Below are 27,256 nucleotides of genomic sequence, written 5' to 3' on the forward strand. Positions count from 1 at the left end.
CTTGCAACTTCCAACTTGGTCTCATACATTTAAGTTTTTTTCAAAGTTTCCTCAAGCATGTTCACTTGCAACTTGGTCTCCATTTTAAGTTTCTCCAACCACTTGCAACTCAGGTCCCCAACCATTTTCACACTAAAAACCTCTCTAATTAAACTCTTCACTCAAATAATCTCTCTCTCTCTCTCACCGGCAACTCTTATGGACTCTGATTCCGAGCCGGAGCTCATATCACTAGTTACTCAACTAATGTCTTCCGACGACAAACCTACATATACACATGGGCTGTTGTCTTCGTATTCGTGTCCGAAGCTCATACCAATCATTACTCAGATAACCTCTCTCGTCGGATCAATGGATTTGGATTCACAGCCAAAGCCAGAGTCAAAACTCATGTCGGTCGTTGCTCAAACCATATCTCTCTTTCATTCTATAGATTTGGATTCTCAGCCGAAGCCCCTGTCAGAGCTCATATCACTACTCATTTCTCTAAAGACGCTGATCTTGATCCGGAGCTGGTCTCAAACCTGGTTACCCAAACGTTGCTACTCCAGACAGAACCGGAGCTCATATCACTCATCCATCAAATATTCTCCCTCGTTGTATCTATGAATGCAAAATGGAAGAAGCTTATCTCCTTATGAATATAGCTTGTGTGGAGAAACCACGAGTGTTATCTATAGACCAACAACCAAAATGGCGCCACGAGCATAAGCTTTCTCTCTTTCCGAGACGGGCGGCTTTATTAACATGCAACGTCTGTGCCTTGGACGATTCAAGCTCCCCTATCTACATGTGTCCTCCCTGTGACTTCGTCGTCCATCTGAGATGTCTCAAACTGCCACGTGTCATAAGGATGTCTCGCCATCTCCATCGTATTTATTTCGTCCCTTCTTTTGGCAAAGGAGATCGGTCTTGCGGTGTTTGTCGCAAAGAGATCAACAGCGATTACGGTGGTTATTCTTGCATCAAGGACGGTTGTTCATATGCTGCTCATTCAAAATGTGCCACACGGATCAATGTTTGGGATGGTGAAGAACTCGAGCACGTGCCGGAAGAAATTGAAGAAGAAGAAGAGCCTTTTATGAGGATAAGCGATGGAATCATACAACATTTCAGCCATCAACAACATCATCTGCGACTACTTGATGAAAACATGGGAAGAGATTACGACGAGGACAAGCAGTGCCATGCATGTATCACCCCAATCTATTTTGGTAACTTCTACTCTTGCATGCAATGTGACTTCATTCTCCACGAAGCATGTGCAAATCTTTCTCGCAAAATACTAAACCCGATACATCCACATCTCCTCAGTCTATCTCTCGTGGAAAGAAAAGATAGTGTATATGCCATGTCTTCATGCAAAGCGTGTCGAAGATATTACACAGCTGGTTTCTTCTACGAGTGCACTAAAGGAGAAGAATGTAATTTCGAGTTACACGTGCAGTGCGCCACAATATCTGAGCCACTGATCCATGGAAGTCACATGCAACCTTTATTCCTAACATCAAAACCAGGAGAGGGAAGAACATGTTCTGTTTGCGATACTATAGAGCCGGTTTTCGTAGAGACATTCAATTGCATAGAGTGTGAATTTTCTCTGTGTTACGGATGTGCTACTACACCTCAAAAGGTGAGGTACAAGCATGATAAACATGTGCTCAGTCTTGCTTATGGGGGAAGAGAGGAGACAAATACCGTGATGAATTGGTGCGAACTTTGCGAGAGAAAAATAGAGCCAAAAGAACGGTTTTATGCGTGTGATGACTACTGTTGTGCCACCTTGCACGTCGCATGTCTGATTGGGGAGGACTTATACATCAAACCAGGTTCATCGTTTTTTTACTACAGCAATATAAATGTACACGTTCTTCCCAACAATCATCATATGTCTCGGCCTATTTGCAACTTCTGTAATCAGCGTTGTCAGCAGAAAACAGTTTTCCAACGTTCTCGATCAATAGTGTGCTGCTTGCTCCATACGTTGTTTAGGAAATCTCCAGTCGCAAATCTTTTTTGCTCAATGTCATGCAGAGCGTTTGCTCTAGGGAGAGGAAAATAGGCCACTGCTTTTGTTGTAAGATATATATATATATATATATATTATATAATATTTGTATTATGTTTTATCTGTCCAGACTCCGGTATTTGAGAAATTTTACTCAAAATATGTAATTTGCTTAGCATTATTGATGATTCTTGAGCTAGTTGTTCTACTTTTTTTTTGTCACATATGATACGATACTTGATTGAGCTAAGATACGGTGACCTTGTCCCCAGCAGCTCCACCTCGAGGCTACTTGCGTGTGCCTTTGCCTTCTTGGGGATGGTTCTCGTGGGTCATCTAGTCGAGAAGCGAGAGAGACTGCTCGTTAGAGCTTTTCATTTGCGTCAGAGCTTCGGACCGACGGAGATTCTCAAGGAGTTGTATACCAACAAGCTGAGATACAAATGCTACGTCACGTTCCTTATCGTGGGAGGGTGCAGTGCCGGCTCAGTTAGAGGGGCTAGCAGTGCAATCGCCTGATGGCCCATCATATTAGGGGTCCAATTTAAAAAAAAAACAAATTATTTTTATTTTATTTTTTTAAAGACAAAATTAAATTCTTTTAAAACAAAAATAAATATTCATGTATTTTAAAAAGAAATTATTTAAAATATTTTCATATTTAAAGTTTATAACATTTTATGTACTATAATTTTTAGAAAATCATGCTAAAATAATTTTTTTAATAATTGAAAGGCTTAAAAAAAAAATTTGCCCAAGGACCCCTATAAACTATGAGCCTGCCCTGGGAGACTGTTCGCTGTGTTTTGGATATTGACGAGTACTGTGTGTTTGGCTCAGTTTTTTCTTTATGTGGCTGAGTCGAATGTGGAGAGTAAACAGAGGGAGTTGGTGAAAATGGGTTTTGAGTAGGAGGATTACTAATAATGATATTGATGAAGATGGAGTTGTTGGGTGAGAGACTATCATGAGATTCTTCATTCTCTCTTTTATTTGTTTCTTTCTTCCTTCCTCTTGTTATGGTTGTTGTCTTTTGTGTGTGTGCTGCAGAGCTGCAGAGTTTATTGTGTATAAACTGAAAGAAATGGGCAAGATTGATGAGAAAGATATATCTGGGATCATGGAAGAGTTTGAGCAGCTTGATTACGATGAATCTGGTACTCTGACGACTTCTGACATTGTTCTAGCTCAGACTACGTCTCAGCTCCAAAGGTAAGCCACATTCATTGTCATCATGTTTTGAAGATGAATCAGGATGATTGCTAAGTTTTACCTACACACCACAACAACAAAAGGCAAAGAAAGTGAAACATATTTTAAAAAAGAATTGTTTAATTCTGTTTTGTAATGCCACATTTGGATTGGCATGAACACTTTGTTTAATAAAATTAAAGTTTCCTATTACTCTGTTATGGAGCTCTGTTTTCCCATTGATGTTGTTATGCTCCTTTTAAGACCAAACTCAAAAGAACTGCACACCAAACTAAGTCATTATTATGTTAGCATTTACTCTTAGAATTCAAGATTTATTCACTCAAATGACAAGCGATGATGATGATTGATAAGTGTTTTGTTGCTAAGAAATTTATGTTGCTTGATACGAAACAAGCAATGGCTCAAGTGAATAATAGAGGAAGGATGACTCAACTTTGGCCAGTGCTAACGAAAGGAAATAAAATATGTATAGCGATGCCAATCAATGATGAGGGTGTATTCATAGCTAAAGAGACCAACAACGTCACTTTCTATTATGTCCCACACTTGAACAAAGAGCTTTCGGTTTTACTATACAACAATAGATTAAAAGATGACCTACTACATCACATTTGGAGATGACAAAAACACTCCCCAAAGGATGCAATGTATCCATGACCTCTGAAGTAGATCCTAATGCAGATGAGAACTTACAAATTACAAATGAATACACAACACACACAACCCAGATGGCCTAGAAAACATGGAGAAACGAGATCAGTAACACTGGCCAAGCCAACTATTTGGCTTCAACTAATACACAACTACATAGGACAACTACATAACAACAAATTCAGAAACAGTTAAAAATAAGAACATCTAAACACAAATGGATGGACAACCCGAAAGGCCATAAGTAACATCACCAAAAACACACTGGTCTTTAGAAGTTTAACATAAAAATGGTAAAAAGGTGTCTTAAAACTTAAACAAGGCAAGCGTTCGTCAAGTTTCTTTCAACTCGCTGAGTTGATGAAGAGTCTGACTTTCTCTGAGGTCTTCTTTCTTCCTCTTTTTCTTCTTCCACAAGGCTTCAGGATTTTTGAGGAGTTTCTCAGAGTCAGTCTACCCATTACGCTATTAATTTAAGAAGACAACAGAAACCTTAGTCAGCAAAGAAAATGGGTAAAAGTATACACCACAATAATTACTACCACTACGAATAATAGTTGTTAAGTTCTAAGGGAGTATACACTACTATCAGACAATGAGACAATAATATGTACATGACTACATCTACCTTTTAGTAAAAAAAACTAACAGACAAATAATTAGCCATGTCTTAAAGGAAAACATGAAAAAGATACATGAGGAATGAAAGAACCATTTAGATTCAACTACTTACTTTTATCTGATAACTATTCAGTTGTAATCCGCCTTCTTTTCCCATAATCAGCATCCCTTGATCTTGACCGATGGTTATCCTCCCTAGACAACCGTGACTTGCTGTGTCCTCTGGATGATCGACCTCTGTTCCACTCATCCTCATGCTCATGCTCAGGTTCGTCCCTGTGTTTACTACGATGATCACCACCATATCTTTCTCGTTCTTCTCGATGACGATCCCTCTCCCTGTCGCGATCCCTGGAGCGCTCGCGGTCCTTATGATGATGTTCCCTCTCACGCTCACGACCTGTTTCTCTATCATCACGATGCCTTCTCTCTGGCAAATCATAGCCATGACCACCATCTTTCTCCCTAGGCATGTCCCTTTCATCCCCACGATTCCTTCTGTCAGACGAACCAGACCATTCCCTCTCTGAACCTCTCTCTTTCTCCTTCACATGATTCTGACGAGCCCCTCTGTCGTGAGTAACCTCTCCTCCGTACTGATGATCCGATGCAGCTTCCTCCCCATAGCTCGATTCTGCAGCTCTTCCACCACCCAAATCCTCACCACCACCACCCCATCCTCCGTTACTGGGATCCCACATTCCCATATTATGCCCTCCATCAGCACCAGCGTTGGGCATCATTCCCATTCCATTCATAGGCATCCCTCTTCCAAAAAACGCTGGATTCACGTGAGGTGCCACTCCAGGCAAACCAACTCCTCCTACAGGAGGGAAAAGCCCAGGAAAAGGTGGAACTGGAGCCCCAGGGAATCCACCATAGCCTCCTCCCATTCTCCCCATGGGTCCACCAAAAGCTTGTTCAAACCCTTGTCCCATCATTGCCTGAGGATGCATCATACTCATAGGACCAAACCCACCTCCACCATTACCCATGAAACCTCTTCCACCCATCCCTCCACCAGGCCTATTCCTCATCTGACCACCTGGTCCTCTACCACCACCCATCCCTTGAGCATTTCCTCTACCCCAATTACCTCTACCAAATCCTCTATTCTCCTCACCTTGGAAGTTCCCGCCAACTGCGTGGCTGTTGAAGTTATTGTTGCCGGCGGGTGTCACAGCCGGTTTACTCGGAGGAGGATCAGCAGTGCCTCCTCCTCCTACTCCTCCTCTCTTAGCTAATAGCGCCTGTTGGTTCCTATTAACCTGAGCCTCCCCCATTCTCTTAATGGAATGAGGATTGCCAAAGGCAACAACACAAGGCCTGCCGTTGAACTCATACCCATCCATCCCCTCTTTGCAAGCTGTAGCTGCCATAGGATCATAGAACTCCACTTGACAATACCCTTTCGACTTACCACTAGCTTTCTCGTCGAAGAACCTAACCTCCTTCACCGCACCGTACTTGCACAGCTCCGCCTCCACTTCAGCATCAGTTGTCCACCAATGCAAATCCCCAACAAAAAGAAACGCTCCACCGCCTCCACCACCACCAACACCAACACCAGGCATATGGATAACAGCTCCGTTCCCCACAGGTACGCCATTAACAGGTCTCATCAAATTCTCGCTAGGAGGAGGTGGCGGCGGCGGCAAGAGACCCTGAGAAACGTTATTTCCTCTAGGATTAGGAGCTTGCTCAACTTTAACTCCACCAGAACTCTGCTGTTGGCTAGCCTTAAGCTCTTCACCTCCATTACCACCACCACCACTTGCCCCTCCCTCTCCCTCTCCCTCTCCTGCGTCTGATTCAGCTTCTGCTTTGATAGTAGCAGCAACGCTCTCACCAACCAAACCAGGTATCGAGACCTCAGCTTCTTCTTCCTCCTCGATTTTAACCTTCTCCTTATCCTCCTCTTTTTCGTTTCTCGATCCCGTTTCGTCCTTCTTTCTCACGGACTGAAGAAAACCTTCTCCGACGTTAACGTCGTTGTAAAGATCGTCAAAGTCGTCGTCCTCTTCCTCCGCCATGAAACCCTCGTCGGCGACGGCGGAGATCGCCTCGTTTCGATGGAACTGATCTCCCTCATCCATCTTAAGCTAGAAAAAAAGGTCCTCTCTTTCGATTGTAATCCCTAATCAGAACACCGCAGCATGAATAATCTGAGGAGCTAGAAGACGGAGAAAGGAGTGTGTCGCTCTAGAAACCCTAATCTTTTGGAGATTTGTGTGAAATTTTTACGATTTTTTTTTTTAATTGATTACTAAGTTTTACGGTAAAATTCCAACTATTATTTGCTAACTTCAACTGCGCGCACGGCGCATCGTAAGGCCTTTCCCACTGAAAGATAAACGATCATGGGCCTACAAGTAAAACTCTAATCATATAAACTGGGCTTCTTTGGAGGACTGACCTGTCGTTTCAGTCTAAAAAGTAAAAACTAATAAACATCACGTCGTCTGTTTCGAATAAAACACCAAATTTGTCGTCATTTCCTCTCCAATAAAACATTAAAAATAATTTTATTCCATCAAATTAGTATAGAGTTAATAGTGTATATACAAAATGTTAAAAATAAATGTCTAAAATAGTTCAACAATAGTCAAAACAAAAGTACTTAAATATCAATTGATTCTTTCCATCTAGATATCAATTGGTATACATTATTCAAATCCTTATGTTATATATTATTTTGTTTTATATTTTGAGAAGCTTAAAATATATATTATTTTTAAAATTTTAAAAATAATTTAAACGGATTATCCAAATTCGTACTGAACCTAGAACGACTCAAACCGAAACTAAACTGAAATTTTTAAATACCCGAATGTCCATACATACTCTTGTCACTGAAAAGAGGTGACAATAGAGGTGATTACATGTTTATAGTACTTCCATGCTTAGGTAAAATGGTGTCAACATCCTAGTAATCTTCCAGCATACAGAATCTATTTGCCATTGCAAGATGACTAGATGTAGGTGAATATGAAGTGCTTTTTACGGACTGCTTTTGATCTATGTTTGGACATGTGCTGTTCAGCTTGTCTTCTTCTCTTGTGAAGGTCAAGAAAGTGTTGCTAGAGTTAGCTGGATCTTTACTGGGCTGTGGAGTCTTCGTCCACCAGATGAAAGTAGGATTAGAGCTGGACTCGGGCTGTCGACTATTAGTCACCGTGTTCGGGATCCGATACAGCCACTTTGGCAAAACGAACGATGAAAATTCTTGGGCGAGTTGTATAAAAGTATGGCCTCCTTGGGACTTGAGAATGCTTCCATTGCTGCAGCTACGTTCTAACTTACCGTGCAGGACAAACTTGCCAATGCGTAAGTTCATAGACACCAAACATTTGTCCTCGTTGCTCCAAAAGTAGACGGTTTCAGCATCAAAAGGGTTTATAGCCAACGGCATATAATGGTAACCATCATTATCGTAGGATATTTCAGATACTAGTTGCCATTCCCAGCTGCTCTTTAGCCTCCATACACTTAACTTATGATGCTCTTTGCCTTGAGAGACAACGTTCATATACATGAGACTCCCTTGAGAGACAGTGCAAGATCTTTGGAATCGTGGCGATTCTTTTAAATCAGGGAAACGTGTAACACGACATACAAGATGATCAGAACCCATGTCATAGAAGTCGATGGATACAACAACTTCATCATGCACGTTATTGCGAGCGCGCCAGTGAAGTTTTCCGTTCAAGCTAATGGAATAGCGAAACACGTGACTGCGAAAAGAGTAAGGAAACTGTACTGTTTCTTGACGCCACAAGCCAGTCTCTGACGAATATATCAGCAAATTAAAGCTCTTCTTTGTCCATGTTTCTACATCATAGAGCAGAACAACTTTGTAACCTAAAACGAAGCCGTTTTCGTCGGCTCGTGTGGCTAATCCTAGGTTCCTGTGATACTCCGTTATTTCAAACCACGGAGGAGAAGTTTCTACGCATTCTCGTGAGACAGGATTAGCCACGTACAAGGATACGTTCCCGATGGTAGACACGAGACGGATCAGAATCAACCCGACATCCGTGTAAGCCACGACTCTGGCTTGTCTGTATTTTTCCTTGTGGTTTATGAGTGTTTGGGTAATGCAAGGGACGATGTAAGAGCCAAGTTGTTGTGGTGGATGACCCCAAATATCGCCTCCGTAATGAGCAACGGCTTCATGCTGATGATCCTTCACTATGAGCGACCACATGGAATGAGAGTTTTGATGGCGAGAAAGGAAAAGCTTGCGGAGAAAGGGAGATTCGAGTATTGATTTCCATTGCTTGCAGACCAATTTGGAACTGGCGATACTCTTTAGTGGTAATCGGACAAATATCATTGTCCATATATCCTCTGTCAAGGAATCCATCTTCCTCTACTCTTTTTCTTGATTTTGAGTTTAAGATGTGATTAGGGTTTGTTTATGTGAAGGGAGCCATGGAGAAAAGGACTGCACGCTGTTTTGCTAGATTTTATTATATAAAATATAAGAAAGGACAATTATCTCAAATGATCCCAAGATATTCTTTTTTTACCAAAAGAACTCCCAAAAAAATGACCAAAGATATATTTTTAGAAAGAGGTAATAAATCGTTTTTATATATAAATAAATAATAAATAATAATATATTTTCAATTTTGATTTTTTAAATTTTTTTATCTTTTTCGATTTAAAAAAAAAATATATTTTGAAATGCGAAAACTTCTTATTGAAACTATTTTTTTAAAAAAAATTGTTTTAAAATTTTAGTATATTTATTTATTTTCAAGATGCTAACCACATCCCCCTTCTCAATCCCTTTCTAAAATCTAAATCTTAAATACATATTAGGTAAAAGTATAAGTGTCTCTTTGTCTGTGTAATGATATATTTTTGTCATTTTAACTTTTCGATAGCTATATTCGCGATAAAAAAGTTTAAGGACTATTATAAAAAATTCCGTTTCAAAAATTATCTAAATTTCTTTTTGACAACATAAAAGAAAGAGAAACTATCCCATTAAAAGAGAGTTAGTAGATGTGAAATATCAATATTATTATTAAACAAAGGTGGAAACTGGAAAGGTGTTTTTAGATTTTACTTAATTTTAATTTCCACCTAGGTGTTTTATTCATAATTGTGAGTATAATTCCTTACTAATGCTTATTAGTTTATGTTTTATTGACTCAAAAACCAGCATCATAAGTTATTTTATTTTCTCAAAAAGTTTAAATCAAACATCAAATTATTTATATATCAAATTATTTGTATATGACAAAGTTTTTCATCAACATATATATGCTCGTAATTGTGTAAAAATTTAAAAACACTCACATCTTAGAAATATTTTAGAAAATATCTTTATACAAATATTTTTTGTTTTATTAATATTTAACTATAATTTATTTTACATCTTGATTTTAACTTTTATAATACAAAATATTATTTCCAGATAACACTACAATATATATATATATATATAAGAACTATCATAAACTTCATAAAAGATTTTTATTTATGAAAATATTATTATATTAATTTATAGTCAATTATCTAATATAACATATAAGTCTAATATTATTAATGTAAAATTCGATTTTAGTTAAATATTAATTTATAATTGATATTAATTATACATTAATTTATAATCGATTTTAGTTATATAATAAAATTATTAAAGATATCAATAATTTAACAGCTCTAACTTTTAATGTAAGATCTCAAAAGGAAAAAAAATCACTTCAAATAATAATATAGATTGGATTTGTTAGACATAAATTCTCATAAAAATATAAAATGATTAGGTGCTGAATCCTCATGTAATACTTAGGGCTGGGCGTTCGGGTACCCATTCGGGTTTCGGTTCAGTCCATTCGGGTTTCGGTTATTCGGGGTCAAAGATTTCAGCTCCATTCGGATATTTCTAAATTTCGGTTCGGGTTTGGTTCGGATCTTTGCGGGTTCGGTTCGGATTCGGATAACCCATTTAAAATATTTTTAAATTTTCAAAATTCATTATATACTTTAAATTTTCAAAATCTATAAGAAAGATAATATATTACATATAAATTTTCATAACATATATGTCAAAATACCTTAATTTAACATATTAATTGGTTTTCTTTGAATATTTGGATAAATAATCAATAGATATTTAACTATTTTTGGTATTTTCAGTATACTTTAGCTATTTTAAACATTTATTTTTGACTATTTGCATATATTTTTCGAGTATTTTGAAAAACTTAAAGGTATCTTATATATTTTTAATATTTTAATATACATTATATATAAAAATAATGTATATATTTAAGTATATAAATTTATTTCGGATACATTCGGGTACCCAAAATACTTCGGTTCGGATCGGGTTCGGTTTCGGTTCTTTAAATACCGAAATTTTGAACCCGTTCGGATATTTAATCAATTTTGGTTCGGGTTCGGTGCTACTTTTTCGGATCGGGTTCGGTTCGGTTTTTCGGGTTCGGATTATTTGCCCAGCCCTAGTAATACTTCTAATCAAAATACTAAATAATGAATCAATGTTAAAACAATAATTTTAAAAATAATAAGACAACTTTCTTACTGAATGAAATTATTATAACAAATCCACAAACTAACATAAAACTTGATAAGATAATTAAGTTTTTAAAGCTCTTGAAATTCAACCAACAAGGCACCAATCAAAGGAAAGTAACACATTTGTTTCACATGGGAGTTTTACCAGAACTCTCCAAGTCATTAACTTGTCCAAACCTCAAAGCCGGATAGTCTGCGAACGGCTTCACGTTATTAAACACACTGTTCCCTAAACCCCACTGCACTGGTTCCATGTAATCAGTCTTATGCACCATCGGAACGTACTGACCATCCGAACAGCTCCCGTAGAACATGGCTTGAGTCATCTCCGGTTCTGTCACATTCGAGAAAGTCGCAACTTCCGCGGTGTTCGAGGTCATTTGGTTAAGAAACGGGAGAAACGAGAAACCGTTCTGCTCCACTGAAGACATAGGAAACAACTGATGTTGCTCGAGACATGGCTGGTTGTAACCGATGAAACCAAGTTGGTCATGAGTAGACCAATTAGAAGCGTCAGGAAATTTCTGGTTCCTTTTCGAAGCTTCCTGAATCTTGTTACAAACTGTCAAGAAAGCCGCGTACAGCTCGTTTAAAGAACACTTGTCGAGCTTGTTGTCCCACGGACAATACTTCTCTTTCTCCACCTTGATCTTACTTTTCTCCAAGCATTCTTGTACAGAGTAAGTCTTGGTGCAGCTGCTCGGGGCGGTGTCTCTATACTTGGTTATGATCTCTCTAACTTTTCTCTCATCCTTGGGCCATAACTCGGGGTGGTCGATCCTCTCGTCCCCTGCTCTGCTCGGGCCGTACACGATCAGACATGTGTTGACGCCACAAAGTGTTGAGAACTCACTGGCTTTCTTAAACAAACATTCCTTCCTCTTCCTGTAAGTCGTTATTCTCGTCTTCTCGTTCGTTATCCTCGCCATCTTTACCATTTTCCTACCCATTCAGATACTGATAGAAAAAATCATTTAAAAAAAAAAACGAAATATCTAAACCTTGCAACTAAATATTGCAATTTGATTTTGTTGATATCAACACAAACGTTTCTATAAAAAGTGGAATAAAAGTATTTAGTGATCCGAAACGTTTCTAGACACAATCTTGGTTTTTATTACAAGGTCATGTAACATTTCAAAGATTCACATCAACACTAGGTTTGTATAGATAGAAGGGAGTTTATAATCATCATCTCCAAACACAGAAACTGAATTACATGTTTCTTAAATATAGACTATGGTGGATCTAGATCAGCGAGATTTATAATCCTAGAAAAGTAACAGCATATATAATCAAAACCCTAAAAAAACTTGTCTGTATACATAATTCCAAATCCAGCTACGACATATATATAATGGAATGAAATCAATAATGGAAAATAACACATATATTCATATAAACTAAAGAAGGTAAAATACCTTGTGGAATTTTGATACCTCTTACTTTCTGAAGTTTCTTTCTTGATTTAACAATGGAGTTCCTCTTTTTGTGTTTATATATATTGCACACGCAAGAAAATATGCTCTCAAATATTATCTCCTACTCTAATATGGAAACTATGCAGATATTTTACTTCTTTCCAAGCAAGTATTAATGATGAAGTTGAGTTTGATGACTAAATGATCGTATTAAGCCACTAAATCAAGGAAACCCCATATAATTAGCAGGACCATGATCATGATAAAAATATTCGTTTGTGATTTGAATCAATTGATTTCCCCCAAAGTTTCCATTTCTGAAGTCCCTTTCCTTTTTCTACTTTTACTTACATTGCCTAAATCATTGTTTTGTCAAAAAAATAATCTTCATTATCTTCTTATGTAAGTTTTTTCTTTCCTTCTATCTAAACGCTGAATAATGTAAATTTATTATTGGGAGGCGGTCCGAACTGGTTAGCCGATTCTACTAGAGCAGAAGCAATGAATGGTGGTCTGGCTACGTCCACTACTCCCAGATTGTAGGCTGCTTGTCTACGGAAGGACCTTACCCTCTTCCGTGCTCTAAAACTTCTTCTCTTTGGGCATCTACTGATGTTCTTTTCCTATTTTGTTGTCTCTTTACCTTGCTTTTCTTTGTTCTTTTTCTACTTTGTTATTTTGTTGTCTCTTGTTTTTGTTCTCAGTTACTTTCCTTGTCGTTGACAAGTACTATTTGAATGAAGTACTCTTTGACAAAAAAAAAGGAGCTGTATTCTCCCATGAAAATAAACCCATAATCAAAAGGGCCACAAAAGCAGAAGCAACATTGAAACTTGAAAGTCCATAAGAGTATGTTCATTGCTAGTTTTTTTGGCGGGAAATCGTGATTTTCCGGTTTCGGCGGGAAAACACGATTTTTTGGTTTTGACGGGAAAACGTGATTTTTTTGGTTTTGACGAAAAAAATATTATTTTTGATTTTGGGGGGAAAATCAATTTTCAGTTTTGGGGAAAAACGTAATTTTGAAAAGAAAATATATTTTCAAAATTTAAAAGAAATAAAAAATAATTGATAAATAGTAATGAGTGTCTATGTACATGTCCATTGAACATGGTCTCTATTGATTTTGGGCATTTGAGCATTTGTTTGGACCATTGTCTAATATAGACCACTCAATATTATCCATAACTAAAATGGTCTAACTGGACAAACCCAATTGTACTATGGACGGATAATTTGACAGCTCTAATTGAAAATCCATAATAATATGTTCATTGCTAGTTTTTAATTGAAATTTGTCGCAATTCAAAAAGTTGAAATATTAAAAAATAGGAGAAAATCAAGAAAGAGTCTCAAATAAGAAACCAAAAACCTTCAATAGATAATTTGTTGAGAATTTTTATCAATGAGTTGGTCTAAGGCTTACAACAAAACATATATCAGAAATAGTAATCTCCACACCATCGATTTTGCTTCAATTTGTTACTGGTTTCTTGCTTCCGACATGATTACTTCCCAGAGTCAAATTGGCCGGTAGTGAGCGATGTATTATTGGTACAAACGAACCATATAGTGACACTTGTGTAGATTTCAGCGGTAACTATATTGCATTCAATCGGAACACACTCCACCTTTCACTCTACGTTCCTCTCAAAATAATTTTTCTTTTACACGTCTATCTCTTTTATTTGTCTCGTACCTTGGTGATAATGGTATGAGTAATCAAATTTTTTTGTGAAGAAAAACTGAAAGAGTCATGATCAAGTATTTTTTTTTTGACCGAGAGTTTTTGTGGCTTTACGTTCGTACATCGTAGTTTCTTCTTTGGATCAAAGACTAGAAATCAATCCCTTCTCCAGCAGCGAGATTCGAATTCGAACCTGAATTTTGATGTGCACTCTTTTGAGAAGGCTCTCTAATTCACCAATAACACCACAAGAGTTTAAGTTACATCCTTTCCCTTTTTTCAATTTTTTTCTCCGTTGGATTATATAACTTATAACAATAGCTTATGACGAGTTAACAATATATGATTAGATTTGGAACGGTTTATGTTCTTTAAAATTTGTCTGAAAGGCACTATATAAAATAAAGATTCGGTCGACCATTATCATGCATGGTCTCATGAATGTTCCCATCTCCATCACCAAGTAACAAGTGAGACTATTCCACCGCCGCGACTTAACTTAATTAACCCAAGTAGCTCTATATGCTTATACTGAAACGTAGAGATATTCAAGAACACAATGAAAATTAAAATGGCTAGCAACTGAAATTACCCACACTTGTCATTCTACAAGAAATTTAGCCGTGAGATCAGTCACATGTATAAATAAAATATTTTGTTGGCCAGTACATGTACAACATTATGCAGTTTATTCTAACAGTCGTTGTACCTATTAGGTGTAAATTTAAACAAACTATTGGCATGTCAAACAAATAAATTGAATTAATTAACCGAAAATCTTGACATCTATATTACATTCGAATAAACCAAGTAGAGTTTGTGTTCAAAAGAACAAAAAAAACAAGTAGAGTTTTGCCACTTGATGAGTACGTACGACGAGACTGAAACGTGACATATCGTGGACCCATGATTACTATACGTGAGACGTTTTTATGTATAGATAGTATTTTGCTTACTTATTGTACCAAAACACTCCAAAACCGTCTAAAGTTGGTAAACAGAGTTGGTGATGGGAGCGAGACGGCGAGTAGCATGGGGATCTGTTTTGAATGGATAATTTACATGCTTATCCACTATGGGACGATATGTTCCCACGTCAGCGATATTGTATATTCAATAGATTTTTTTCCTTCAAATTCTGTTAAAAGGTAGTTATAGTGAATGCTACTCAAGTCCTAGAATTTTTTGTTCTTTTATAAAATGCATAATAGGCTTCACACTATTAGTTTCGCTTCATGTTACATACTGGATACAAAACACTCATTTTCACGAGCTCGAAATCTAATTATGCTATTCAAATCATCAATTAAATGGATTTTTTTTTTTAATTAAACGAAAATTTGTAAAAGTAAAAACGTCATTTCAATTATGGTAGTCTCACTAATTTATTTCATACAATCAACAATAGAGGAGTATAAAGCGAAGATAAAATACCAAGGGGTCAATTAATAACCTTTGAAACATATGTGTGCAAAAAACTAGAAAAGAAAACAAGAGGGTCAAAGGTAAACGTTTTTTAGAAAAGGTTCAATTGGAGAAAAAAGGGGAAATTAAAAAAAATATAAAAATTAGCGTGGTTAAAAAGAAGAGAAAAGGTAAAAAAATAAAAAAATAAACGTTTGCGTTTCAGGTACTCCATCTCCGTCTCTTTTTTCCTCCGCATCAGAAAAAAAAATATCTCCGACGAAGGAGAAGCGAGATAGGGAGAAAGGGGCGCGAAAATGGCGGAGATTGGAGGAATCGGCTGTGGCTGTCGCGGCGTCTCCGGCGGTAACTTCTTCTTCCACCCCGTCGGAGGAAGATTCTCCTTGAAAACTTGCTTCCTCCAGCAGAGAACGAGGCGGAATCGAAACTTCTTCCGAAACCTCTCCATCGCCCCTTCCTTCAAACGCGGCGGCCGTTTAATCACGAAATGGAGCTCCGTCGCTGGGAACAGCCCAATCTTTAGGTGTTAATAATAAGAACAGTTTCTTTTCGTGTGGAATCAATTTAGGTTAATTTGGCTAATTGATTTTGTTGTTGATACAATACAGTATGGATGCTGGGGAGAAATCAAGATCGTTTGTGTTGGTATCATCAAGGCACAAGAAAGTCCCTGTTTATGTTATGATGCCTATTGATACTTTTGGGATCGACTCTTCTGGCTGCCCTATCATTAAAAGGTTATAATATCATTAGACTACCTTTCATTGTATATATAGTATGATACCGAATCAGAGAACAAGACAAGGGTGAAATTTCTCGTTTTTTCAGGCTCAAGGCTTTAACTGTTTCTCTTAAGGCACTCAAGTTAGCTGGTGTTCATGGAGTCGCGGTTGAGGTTTGGTGGGGGATTGTGGAGCGTTTCTCTCCTCTGGAGTTTAAATGGTCGCTCTACGATGAGCTCTTCAGGCTGGTTTCTGAGGCAGGGTTGAAGTTGCACGTTGCTCTTTGTTTTCATTCGAATATGCACTTGTTTCGTGGTAAAGGAGGAGGCGTCAGTCTTCCACTCTGGATCCGAGAGGTTTGTATTGCTAGGTATTTGTACGTTGTTGATATATAGCAAAGGAGGCTTTCTTTTTCCTTGGAGAACTTTTGATCTATGTTATATAATCTTGGATGCTTGCTTGGTTATTTTACCTTTGGGAGTGATGTATTTGGTATGAGGTTGTATGTCAGTAATTAAATTGGCTTCACTCAGCTGCTTTTTCTTATACGATTGTTTCCAGATTGGGGACGTCAATAAGGATATATACTATCGAGATAAAAACGGCTTCTCCAATAATGACTATTTGACACTTGGAGTCGACCAACTTCCTTTGTTTGGTGGCCGCACTGCCGTCCAATGCTATGAAGATTTTATGCTCAGCTTTTCTAAAAACTTTGAACCATATTTTGGAAACTTGATTGAAGAAATAAGCATCGGTCTTGGTCCTTCGGGGGAGCTTAGGTACTTGTGATTTTCTGTAGATTATCAATCATAAAAGCCATAATGGCTAGAACTGAAGTTCCTTACAAGGTATTTCTTTCAGATATCCGGCACATCCTTTGGGAGATGGTAGATGGACATTCCCTGGTATTGGTGAATTTCAATGCCATGACAAATACATGTGAGTAGTTTTTGATTCAAAGTCTTTACTTTCCTGCGAATCACATTTACAGATTGTGAGCTATATTACTTGGTTTAGGATGGAAGACTTAATGGCTGTGGCTTCTCGAGAAGGCAAACCTCAATGGGGAAGCAGAGATCTTCCTAATGCAGGGTGCTATAATAGCTTTCCATCTGAGGTTCCTTTCTTTGAGGAGGGCCATGATAGTTTTCTCTCCGACTATGGTCGTTTCTTTCTAGTATGTTCTCCTATCATAATATCATTAGCGACACTACTTTAACAGTATTTGCAATTATTATGATCTTAAGTAGTATTCAGCACAAGTGGCTAGTAGGTTGGATTATAAATAACACAGGGTGTTGCTTTACGTTGTAGGAATGGTACAGTGGGAAGTTGATTTGTCATGCTGATGCTATTCTTGCAAAGGCAGCCGATGTTTTGCGGAGACGTCAGGAAGAGGAGAAAAGCTCTGTAATGTTGGTTGCAAAAATTGGTGGAATATATTGGTGGTATAAGACATCTTCACACCCTGCTGAACTCACTGCAGGTTATTACAATACCGCACTCAGGGATGGTTATGATCCTCTCGCTTCTGTCTTGTCCCGCCATGGTGCTGCTCTGCATATCCCGTAAGAGTCTTCTTCCGTAGTTATCTTTACTGTCTACATAATTCATATAAGCTGCATGAGATGTGTCTGTCATATCTTTTCCAGCTGCTTGGATATGGCGGACAGTGAAACACCTGAGAAGTATCTTTGCAGTCCTGAAGGATTGCTTAAACAGGTACTTTACTTTCCTAATGTGTCATCTAGAATTCAATTCTGTTGATGTGAAGAGTATGTTACTTGTATTTTGACCAATCAGTGTCAGCACACTGTTCACTGTCATTGACACATGAAAATGGTCTAGCCTGTGTTTACTTACTGCGTTGCAACACTAGCTACAGTGCCTTGAGAACATGATCAAACCAATATTGTCCCGTTTTTCTGCTAGATACACGATGTTTCAAAGAAGAGGACAATACAAGTGACTGGTAGAAACACAAGCGAAAGATTTGATGTGGTGAGAGGTTTGCACAATCTATAATTCTATACGGATGAGTTCAAAAAGTGGTAATTATTAACCGTTCTGTATGATGAATTCTGCAACAGATGGGACTAAGGCAAATACGAGAGAACTGTGTGCAGCCGAATGGGGAAACTGTAAGATCGTTTACATTTTTCAGAATGAACGAGAAGATCTTTAGGGTCGAGAACTGGAACAACTTTGTCCCTTTCGTTAGGCAGATGAGTGCAGATATGTAAACTTAACCAATAGTAGCCATTGGCGAGTGTAATTTTTCTTTTGTTACAGAATTGATCTTTCCTCACCATATTGCTTTTTCAGATATGTGATGAGGATAAATAAATCAAATCAAAATTGTTATAAGATGTAGTTCTAGTTCCATGGAAGAGACCAGGTCTTGCAAAGAAACCTTTCATTGATCAAAAAGTTACATTATAAATAGATCCAATACAGAGAAAGTTCAATCACATATACGTGTTATGTTATTTGTTCAAAGGACTTGCCTATCAGCAGCATCAGCAACAATGGGCAACCTCGGAATCAGACCAAACAAGCAAGCAGAAAAACCATAGATCAAAGAGACAAGCAAGAAGAGGAACACAGTGCTGTCCAGACTCATCACCACATCCAGACCAAACCCATCTCTGGGGTTGAAGCTCCTCTCGAGCAAATCCGGGAAGATCAACAGCACGTCGAGGACGATGGCCTGCATCGTGTTGAACCTAACGTACCTGCTGAAGTTCTGGTTCCTGACGACGACGAAGTAGAGAGTGATGAAGATGAGGAAGCCGTTGAAAGGGAAGCTCTTGAAGGCCTTGATGGCGGGAAACAGAGGTTGGATGAGAATCTGGAAAGGTTGGTATTGCGTGATGATGAATTTACCGTACTGAATGCCGTCGAAGAACGGGTAGAAGTAACAGACTGCTGAGATGAGACGATCGGATGCGTCCACGGAGTCGTCTCCCTTGGACCGGAGGACGAGTTTGGCGGCTCTTTCCCTTGAAAGTCTTGGTTTTGGGAAGTGGGGATTAGAGTTTAGAGGGAGAGAAGATGAAGAAGAACGACTGGTTAGGGTTAGGTTTCCGGTTAGAGATGGTAATGGAGAAAGAAGATGAGATATTGCCATTGCTCTGTTTTTACACTTCTACACTGAACGGAAGGGAGCTCTCTGCTCTCAACACCATGATGAAAGGATAATAAACTACACTCCACGCAGTTTGTGAACTTTTACTGAAAACAGTGTGTTGTCTGCAGTCCCTTAAGGAATGGAACTTAAACTACATGACGTGTTAAACACCTTTTAAAGCGGCACGTATTGTTATGGAGTGAAGTAATTTTCTTTCGTCTTGTTTCTTTTAAACGCTTCTTATGCGTTTCCCAAACCGCCAACCACAAGGCAACTGTCAACATTAGAGACAGCTTCTTGCTCAGAAACTTGAAGATTGTACGAAAACAAATACTCCCTCTATATTTGAAAGTTTGATATTGTAAAGTTTTAAGCAACTCACATTTTAATATCTTAGCTTATGTTTTATTTTATAAGAAAATGCATTATGCACACTTTACAACATCAACTTTTTAAATACAAATTTATAATATTAAAGCAGAATCCTATTTGAATTTTCACCTAAACCTACCCTTCTATTATAAGGAAGTCGCATGTTTCATTAAGGGTATTTCTGTTATTTTGTATCATTTTCAATTAATGAGTCTCTTAATTATAGGCCCAAACTTTTTTTGTTCCTTTAGTTTCACGGTTTTGGGCCACTTGGGCTGATTTTAATATTTATTTAAGTTCACATTTTTCGTTTGGGCCAATTGGACCAAGTTCTAATATTGATATTAACAAATATTTATACATAATTATTATTATTTATTTCCCTCAATATAATTAAAACTTTCTGAAAATATTTTAATATTGATATTGAAAGACTTAAAATTGTTAAATATTCACAAGTTAAATCTGTTAAAAATTATATCTTTCAAAAATTCAGTACATAAAAGTGAAAATTGATTGAAAAAATTTAAAATACCACTTCAAATTTTTGAAAAAAAAATCAAGTTCAATTTTAAATATAAATACCCATTTATAAAATAAAAATAAAAATAAAACAATACAATAAAAATAAATGAAAATATTTCATTTCACAAACTTATTCAAAATTTATAAAAAAAAAAAACAAATCCGCGTTTTTAAAGCGCGGATCAAAACCTAGTTATCATTAAAACTAAAACAAACATCGAATTAGTTTTTTCTCCCCCCTTTTTGGCATGATAGACAACACAAAATGAGACGAGATGTCATGTTACAAATATTCACGCTGACATATTACGTGAACGTTGGAACATCCGCAAATATCACTGTTTAATTACAGGAAACATTACATGAATTGAAATTAAAAAAAAAACAAACATTAGAATGAATTTGTCTTTATACATAAACTAGGTAATGAATCCATGCGATATCGCGTGGAACTCATTTTTCTTAAATAAATAATCATTTTATAATTTATATTTTATAGAAAAATTAATTTTATTTTCAAATAAATTTTCATGTCAAAACGTATGAAAATATTTATTTATAGATAATATTAGAAATGTATATTTTATAGTTTGAAATTACAACTAAAATAAAAATACATCAATACCAATAAAATTATACATCTTTTATTAATTTAGGTAAGTTACTCTAAAATTTTAAATTATATCACTGTATAATAAATAAAATATCTCCTTTTAAACATTAAAATAGTTTTAAATAAAAATATATTGTTTATTGGAATATGTGTAAGCTAATTTAATTTAGTTAGTATTACAAAATCATGAGTTATGTTTAATATGAAAAAATAAAGACATGCATATTTGTATAAAATTTAAATATTAACTTATACACAACTCTTGAAACAAATAATAAAGACACATCTTAATATATAATAAAAAACATAATTTTTAACAAGAAATAAAATTCCTAAAAAATACACAATTTTTTCGACATTGTTTGAGATTTTTTCATGTAAAAAATTATGAGATGCAAATTTCATGTATAAAACTTAAGAATTTTAAATTTTCATATCAATACACTGATTTTTAGATATAAAACAATTACAAATATTTATGAAATATTAATAATAGATATTAGCATAATAAAATGAAAATACATAAATATTTGTATAAAAAATTAAGACATGCAACCTTCCATATATATGAATAGTCACATATTTTTTAATTTAAATGTGATTATTTTGAAATAATAATTATATGAATATTCACAACTTCTCAAGTCAAATAGTCATATGTTTTCAATTTAAAGGTAGTTATTTTGAAATGGTACATATACGAATAGTCACAACTTTTCATTTAAATAAGTACATCTTTTTAATTTAAATATTAACTAATATACAAATCTAAAAATAAATACTGAAATGACACATCTTAATATATAATGAAAAGACACAATTCTTAACAAAAAATTAAAATTGCTATCAAATTCTGAAGATTAGTTGTTAAGTTAATCAAAATCTCTACCCTTTCTGAAAAGATGAGCTCAATATCACTATAGCTCTCTATCAATTGATAAAATTCTAAAGATCCTGTGCAATTATACAATTCAAAAAACTTAAAATCTCCTAAAGTTGCTTAAAACAACCAGTGGGCAGAGTAATGACGACTACATAAAGTTCATAAAATTCTGAAAATTCTGTGCAGTTATGTATTTTAAAAACTCTAAAATCTCCTAAAATTGCACGAAACAAGCCAGTTGATAGGGTAGTGACGTTTAAATACAATTTAGGAACATCTCAAGACATTCCAAAGATGTCTGGTGACATTCCACAACCTTATGTGCAATGTCCACATATGTCTTAGGATATTAAGTTTTTCTTTGAGCGTCAAACGACCACTCTTCAGTAAAACTATCATAACTTTTGACTAAAAACCCCATTTGACCTCAAACTGGTGGCATTGGAAAGCTTATCAAAATCTCTACTGTTTCTGAAAAGATGAGCTCAATTTCACCATAGCTAGTTCTCTATCAATAGATAAAATTCTGAAAATTATGTGCAATTATACATTTCAAAAAACTAAAAATCTCCTAAATTTGCTTAAAATGTACCAGTGGATAGGGGTAATGACGTTCACAGACAGTTCAGAAATGTCACATGACATTATACAACTGTCTCTGAAAATCCACAGATGTTTTAGAATAGTAAGTTACCTCTTCAAGCGTCAAACGACCACACTTCATTAAAACTATCATAACTTTTTATCGAGGACATTCCAAGAAAGTCCTATGACATTCCAAGAAAGTCATATGACATTCCAAAGAAGTCTTATGACATTCCAAAGATGTCTAGTGACATTCCACAATCTTATGTGCAATGTCCACAAATGTCTTAGGATATTAAGTTTATTCCTCGTGCGTCAAACAATCACACTTCTGTAAAATTATCATAACTTTTAACTAAGAACCCCGATTGAACTCAATGGTGGCATTGGAAAGCTAACCAAAATCTGTAACGTTTCTGAAAAGATGAGCTCAATATCACCATAGCTAGTTCTCTATCAGTAGATAAAATTATGAAGATTATGTGCAATTATACATTTAAAAAAAACTCAAAATCTCCCAAAATTGTTTAATACGTACCAGTGGGCAAGATAATGACGATCACAAAAAGTTCATAAAGCTCTGAAATTTCTGAAAATTTCTGACAATTTTGTGCAGTTATGTATTTAAATAACTCCAAAATTTCTCAAAATTGTTCGAAACAAACCAGTGGATACAATAATGACGTTCAAATACATTTTAGGAACGTCTCAAGACATTCAAAAGAAGTCTTATGACATTCCAAAAAAGTCTTATGACATTCCAAGGATGTCTGGTGACATTCCAAGGATGTCTGGTGACATTCCAATGATGTCTGGAGACATTCCACAACCTTATGTGCAATGTCCACAGATGTCTTAGGATATTAAATTTCTTCTTCGTGGGTTAAACGATCACTGTTTAGTAAAACTATCATAACTTTTGACTAAGGATCCCGATTGACCTCAAACTGGTAGCATTGTAAGGTTCATAAAACTCTGAAATTTTTGTAAATTTTTTAAAGTTTTGTGCAGTTCTGAATTTAAATAACTCCAAAATCTCCCAAAATTGCTTGAAACAAACCAAAATAGGGTAATGACGTTTAAATATAGTTTAGGAACGTCTCAGGACATTCCAAAGAAATCTTATGACATTCCAAAGAAGTCTTATTACATTACAAGGATGTTTGCTTACATTCCACAACCTTATGTGCAATGTCCACAGATGTCTTAGGATATTAAGTTTCCTCTTCGTGCGTCAAATTACAATTCTTTAGTAAAATTATCAAAACTTTTGACTAAGAACCCTGATTGACCTCAAACTGGTGGCATTGGAAAGCTATTCAAAATCTCTACCGTTTCTGAAAAGATGAGCTCAATTCACCATAGCTAGTTCTCTATCAATAGATAAAATTTTGAAGATTATGTGCAATTATACATTACAAAAAATCTCAAAATCTCCCAAAATTGCTTAAAACGTACCAGTGAGCAGGGTAATGACGATAACATAAAGTTCATGAAACCTTGAAATTTTTGAAAATTTTGTGCAGTTATGTATTTAAATAACCCCAAATTCTCCCAAAATTCTTCGAAATAAACCAGTGGATACAATAATGACCTTCAAATACAAATTAAGAACGTCTCAGGACATTTCAAGGAAGTCTTATGACATTCCAAAGAAGCCTTATGACATTCCAAGGATGCCTGCTTACATTCCACAACCTTATGTGCAATGTCCACATATGGCTTAGGATATTAAGTTTTCTCTTCGTACGTCAAACGACCACTTTTCAGTAAAATTATCACAACTTTTGACTAAGAACTCCGACTGACCTCAAAACTAGTGGCATTGGAATGCTAATCAAAATCTCTACCGTTTCTGAAAAGATGAGCTCAATTTCGCCATAGCTAGTTCTCTATCAATATATAAAATTTTGAAGATTATATGCAATTATACATTACGAAAAAACACTCAAAATCTCCCAAAGTTGCTTAAAACGTACTAGTATGCAAGGTATTGACTATCACATAAAGTTCATAAAACTCTGAAATTTTTGAAATTTCCAAAACTTTTGTGCAGTTATGCATTTAAATAACTCCAAAATCTCCCAAAATTGTTCGAAACAAACCAGTGGATACAATAATTACGTTCAAATACATATGAACGTCTCAGGACATTCCAAGGAAGTCTTATGACATTCCAAAGAAACTTATGACATTTCAAAGATGTCTGGTGACATTCCACAACCTTATGTGCAATGTCCACATATATCTTAGGATATTAAGTTTCTTTTTCGTGCGTTAAACAACCACTCTTCATTAAAACTATCATAACTTTTGACTAAGGACCCCGATTGACCTCAAACTTGTGGCATTGTTAAGTTCAGAAAACTCTGAAATTTTTGAAAATGTTGAAAGTTTTGTGCAGTTATGAATTTAAATAACTCCAAAATCTTCCAAAATTGCTCGAATGAAACCAAAATAGGGTAATAACGTTTAAATACAGTTTATGAACGTCTTAGGACATTCCAAGGAAGTCTTATGACATTCCAAAGAAGTCTTATGATATTTCAAGGAAGTCTTATGACATTCCAAGGATGTCTGCTTACTTTCCACAACCTTATGTGCAATGTTCACAGATGGCTTAGGATATTAAGTTTCCTCTTCGTGCGTCAAACTACCACTCTTCAGTAAAATTATCAAAACTTTTGACTAAGAACCCCGATTGACCTCAAACTGGTGGCATTTAAAAGCTATTCAAAACCTCTCCTGTTTCTGAAAAGATGATCTCAATTTCAGCATAGCTAGTTCTCTATCAATAGATAAAATTTTGAAGATTATGTGCTATTATACATTACAAAAACTCAAAATCTCCCAAGGTTGGTTAAAACGTACCAGTAGGGAGGGTAATGACGATCACATAAAGTTCATATAACTCTGAAATTTCTGAAAATTCCGAAAATGTTGTGCAGTTATGTATTTTAAATAGCCCCAAATTCTACCAAAATTGTTCGAAATAAACTAATGGATACATTAATGACGTTTAAATACAGTTTAAGAACGTTTGAGGACATTTCAAGGAAGTTTTATGACATTCTAAAGAAGTCTTATGACATTCCAAGGAAGTCTTATGACATTCCAAAGATGTGTGGTGACATTCCACAACCTTACGTGCATTGTCCACATATATCGTAGGATATTAAGTTTTTTCTTCGTGCGTCAAACGACCACTTTTCAGTAAAATTATTATAACTCTTGACTAAAGATGCGATTGACATTAAACTGGTGGCATTGTTAAGATAATCATAATCTCTACTGTTTGTGAAAAGATGAGCGCAAAATCACCATAGCTAGTTCTCTATAAATAGAAAAAATTCTGAAGATTCTGTATGGTTATGCATTTAAATAACCCCAAAATCTCCCAAAATTGGTTGAAACAAACCAGTGGATAGGGTAATAAAGTTTAAATACAGTTTAGGAACGTCTCAGAACATTCCAAGAAACTCTTATGACATTCCATAGAAGTCTTATGACATTCCAAGGATGTCTGCTGATATTCCACAACTTTATGTGCAATGTCCACAGATGTTTTAGGATATTAAGTTTTCTTTTTGTGCGTCAAACGACCACTCTTTAGTAAAATTATCATAACTTTTGACTAAGAACCCCGATTGACCTCAAACTGGTGGCATTAGAAAGCTAATCAAAATCTCTATCGTTTATGAAAAGATAAGCTCAATTTCACCATAGCTAGTTCTATATAAATATAATTTTTTTTGAAGATTATGTACAATTATACATTACAAAAAAAAACTCAAAATATCCCTAAGTTGCTTAATATGTACCATTGAGCAAGGTAATGACAATCACATAAAGTTCATAAGACCCTGAAATTTCTGAAAATTCTAAAATTTTTGAGCAGTTGTGTATTTAATAACTCCAAAATCTCCCAAAAATTGTTCGAAACAAACCAGTCGATACAGTAATGACGTTCAAATACATTTTAGGAACGTCTCAAGACATTCCAAGGAAGTCTTATGACATTCCAAGGATGTCTTACTACATTCCAAAGAAGTTTTATGACATTCCAAGGATGTTTGGTGACATTTCAAGGATGTTTGGTGACATTGCACAACCTTATTGCACAACCCACGAAAAAGAAATTTAATATCCTAAGACATCTGTAGACATTGCACATAAGGTTGTGCAATGTCTACAGATGTCTTAGGATATTAAATTTCTTTTTCGTGGGTTAAACGATCACTGTTCAGTAAAACTATCATAAATTTTGACTAAGGACCCCCGATTAACCTCAAGCTGGTGGCATTGTTAAGTTCATAAAACTCTGAAATTTCTGAAAATTCTTAAAGTTTTGTGCAGTTATGAATTTAAATAACTTCAAAATCTCCCAAAGTTACTCGAAACAAACCAAAATAGGGTAATGACATTCAAATACAATTTATGAACGTCTAAGGACATTCCAAGGAAATCTTATGACATTCCAAGGATGTATGTTGACTTTCCACAACATTATGTGCAATGTCCACAGATGGCTTAGGATATTAAGTTTTCCTCTTCGTGCGTGAAACAACCACTCTTCAGTAAAATTATCAAAACTTTTGACTAAAAACCCAGATTGACCTCAAATTGGTGGCATTGGAAAGCTAATCAAAATCTCTACCGTTTCTGAAAAGATGAGCTCAATTTCACCATAGCTATTTCTTTATCAATAGATAATATTTTGAAGATTATGTTCAATTATACATTACAAAAAAAAACTCAAAATCTCTCAAAGTTGCTTAAAATGTACCAGTAGGTAGGGTAATGACGATCACATAAAGTTCATAAAGCTCTGAAATTTCTG

General features: G+C 35.7%; 6 protein-coding genes across 8 annotated transcripts; 2 read left to right on the forward strand and 4 right to left on the reverse strand.

Moving 5' to 3' along the window:
• The first annotated feature begins 500 nt into the window (after positions 1-500).
• Positions 501-3,920, forward strand: LOC130509251 (uncharacterized). Its single transcript, XM_057005015.1, has one exon. The coding sequence runs from the start codon at positions 617-619 to the stop codon at positions 2,060-2,062; it is 1,446 nt and encodes a 481-aa protein (XP_056860995.1). The 5' UTR covers positions 501-616; the 3' UTR covers positions 2,063-3,920.
• A 59-nt stretch (positions 3,921-3,979) lies between these two features.
• LOC108847675 (uncharacterized) lies at positions 3,980-6,755 on the reverse strand. The gene is made up of 2 exons (XM_018620994.2): positions 4,608-6,755; positions 3,980-4,339 (listed from the first exon to the last, which is right to left on the reverse strand). Exon 1 carries the CDS (start codon positions 6,589-6,591, stop codon positions 4,621-4,623), a length of 1,971 nt encoding a protein of 656 aa, XP_018476496.2. The 5' UTR covers positions 6,592-6,755; the 3' UTR covers positions 3,980-4,339; positions 4,608-4,620.
• Positions 6,756-7,421: 666 nt separating this feature from the next.
• On the reverse strand, positions 7,422-8,861 carry LOC108845497 (F-box protein At3g28330-like). Its single transcript, XM_018618698.1, has one exon. The coding sequence runs from the start codon at positions 8,859-8,861 to the stop codon at positions 7,422-7,424; it is 1,440 nt and encodes a 479-aa protein (XP_018474200.1).
• A 2,288-nt stretch (positions 8,862-11,149) lies between these two features.
• On the reverse strand, positions 11,150-12,123 carry LOC108843914 (agamous-like MADS-box protein AGL82). Its single transcript, XM_018617072.2, has one exon. The coding sequence runs from the start codon at positions 11,998-12,000 to the stop codon at positions 11,179-11,181; it is 822 nt and encodes a 273-aa protein (XP_018472574.2). The 5' UTR covers positions 12,001-12,123; the 3' UTR covers positions 11,150-11,178.
• Positions 12,124-15,743: 3,620 nt separating this feature from the next.
• Positions 15,744-18,943, forward strand: LOC130509252 (inactive beta-amylase 4, chloroplastic-like). 3 transcript variants are annotated; one of them, XM_057005018.1, is made up of 11 exons: positions 15,745-16,106; positions 16,192-16,320; positions 16,412-16,661; positions 16,867-17,087; positions 17,170-17,247; positions 17,326-17,485; positions 17,623-17,876; positions 17,961-18,030; positions 18,241-18,316; positions 18,399-18,706; positions 18,809-18,943. In XM_057005018.1, exons 1-10 carry the CDS (start codon positions 15,880-15,882, stop codon positions 18,491-18,493), a joined length of 1,560 nt encoding a protein of 519 aa, XP_056860998.1. In that variant the 5' UTR covers positions 15,745-15,879; the 3' UTR covers positions 18,494-18,706; positions 18,809-18,943. The 3 variants fall into 3 exon arrangements, with proteins under 3 accessions (XP_056860999.1, XP_056860998.1, XP_056860996.1); XM_057005016.1 differs by having other exon boundaries at positions 15,747-16,106; positions 18,241-18,309; XM_057005019.1 differs by lacking the exons at positions 18,399-18,706; positions 18,809-18,943 and having other exon boundaries at positions 15,744-16,106; positions 18,157-18,245.
• On the reverse strand, positions 18,708-19,786 carry LOC130509253 (protein TIC 20-v, chloroplastic-like). The gene has a single exon (XM_057005020.1). It carries the CDS (start codon positions 19,436-19,438, stop codon positions 18,803-18,805), a length of 636 nt encoding a protein of 211 aa, XP_056861000.1. The 5' UTR covers positions 19,439-19,786; the 3' UTR covers positions 18,708-18,802.
• Between the last annotated feature and the right edge of the window lie 7,470 nt (positions 19,787-27,256).

Source organism: Raphanus sativus, chromosome 3, assembly GCF_000801105.2.
Source record: "Raphanus sativus cultivar WK10039 chromosome 3, ASM80110v3, whole genome shotgun sequence".
Classification (NCBI taxonomy): Eukaryota; Viridiplantae; Streptophyta; class Magnoliopsida; order Brassicales; family Brassicaceae; genus Raphanus; species Raphanus sativus.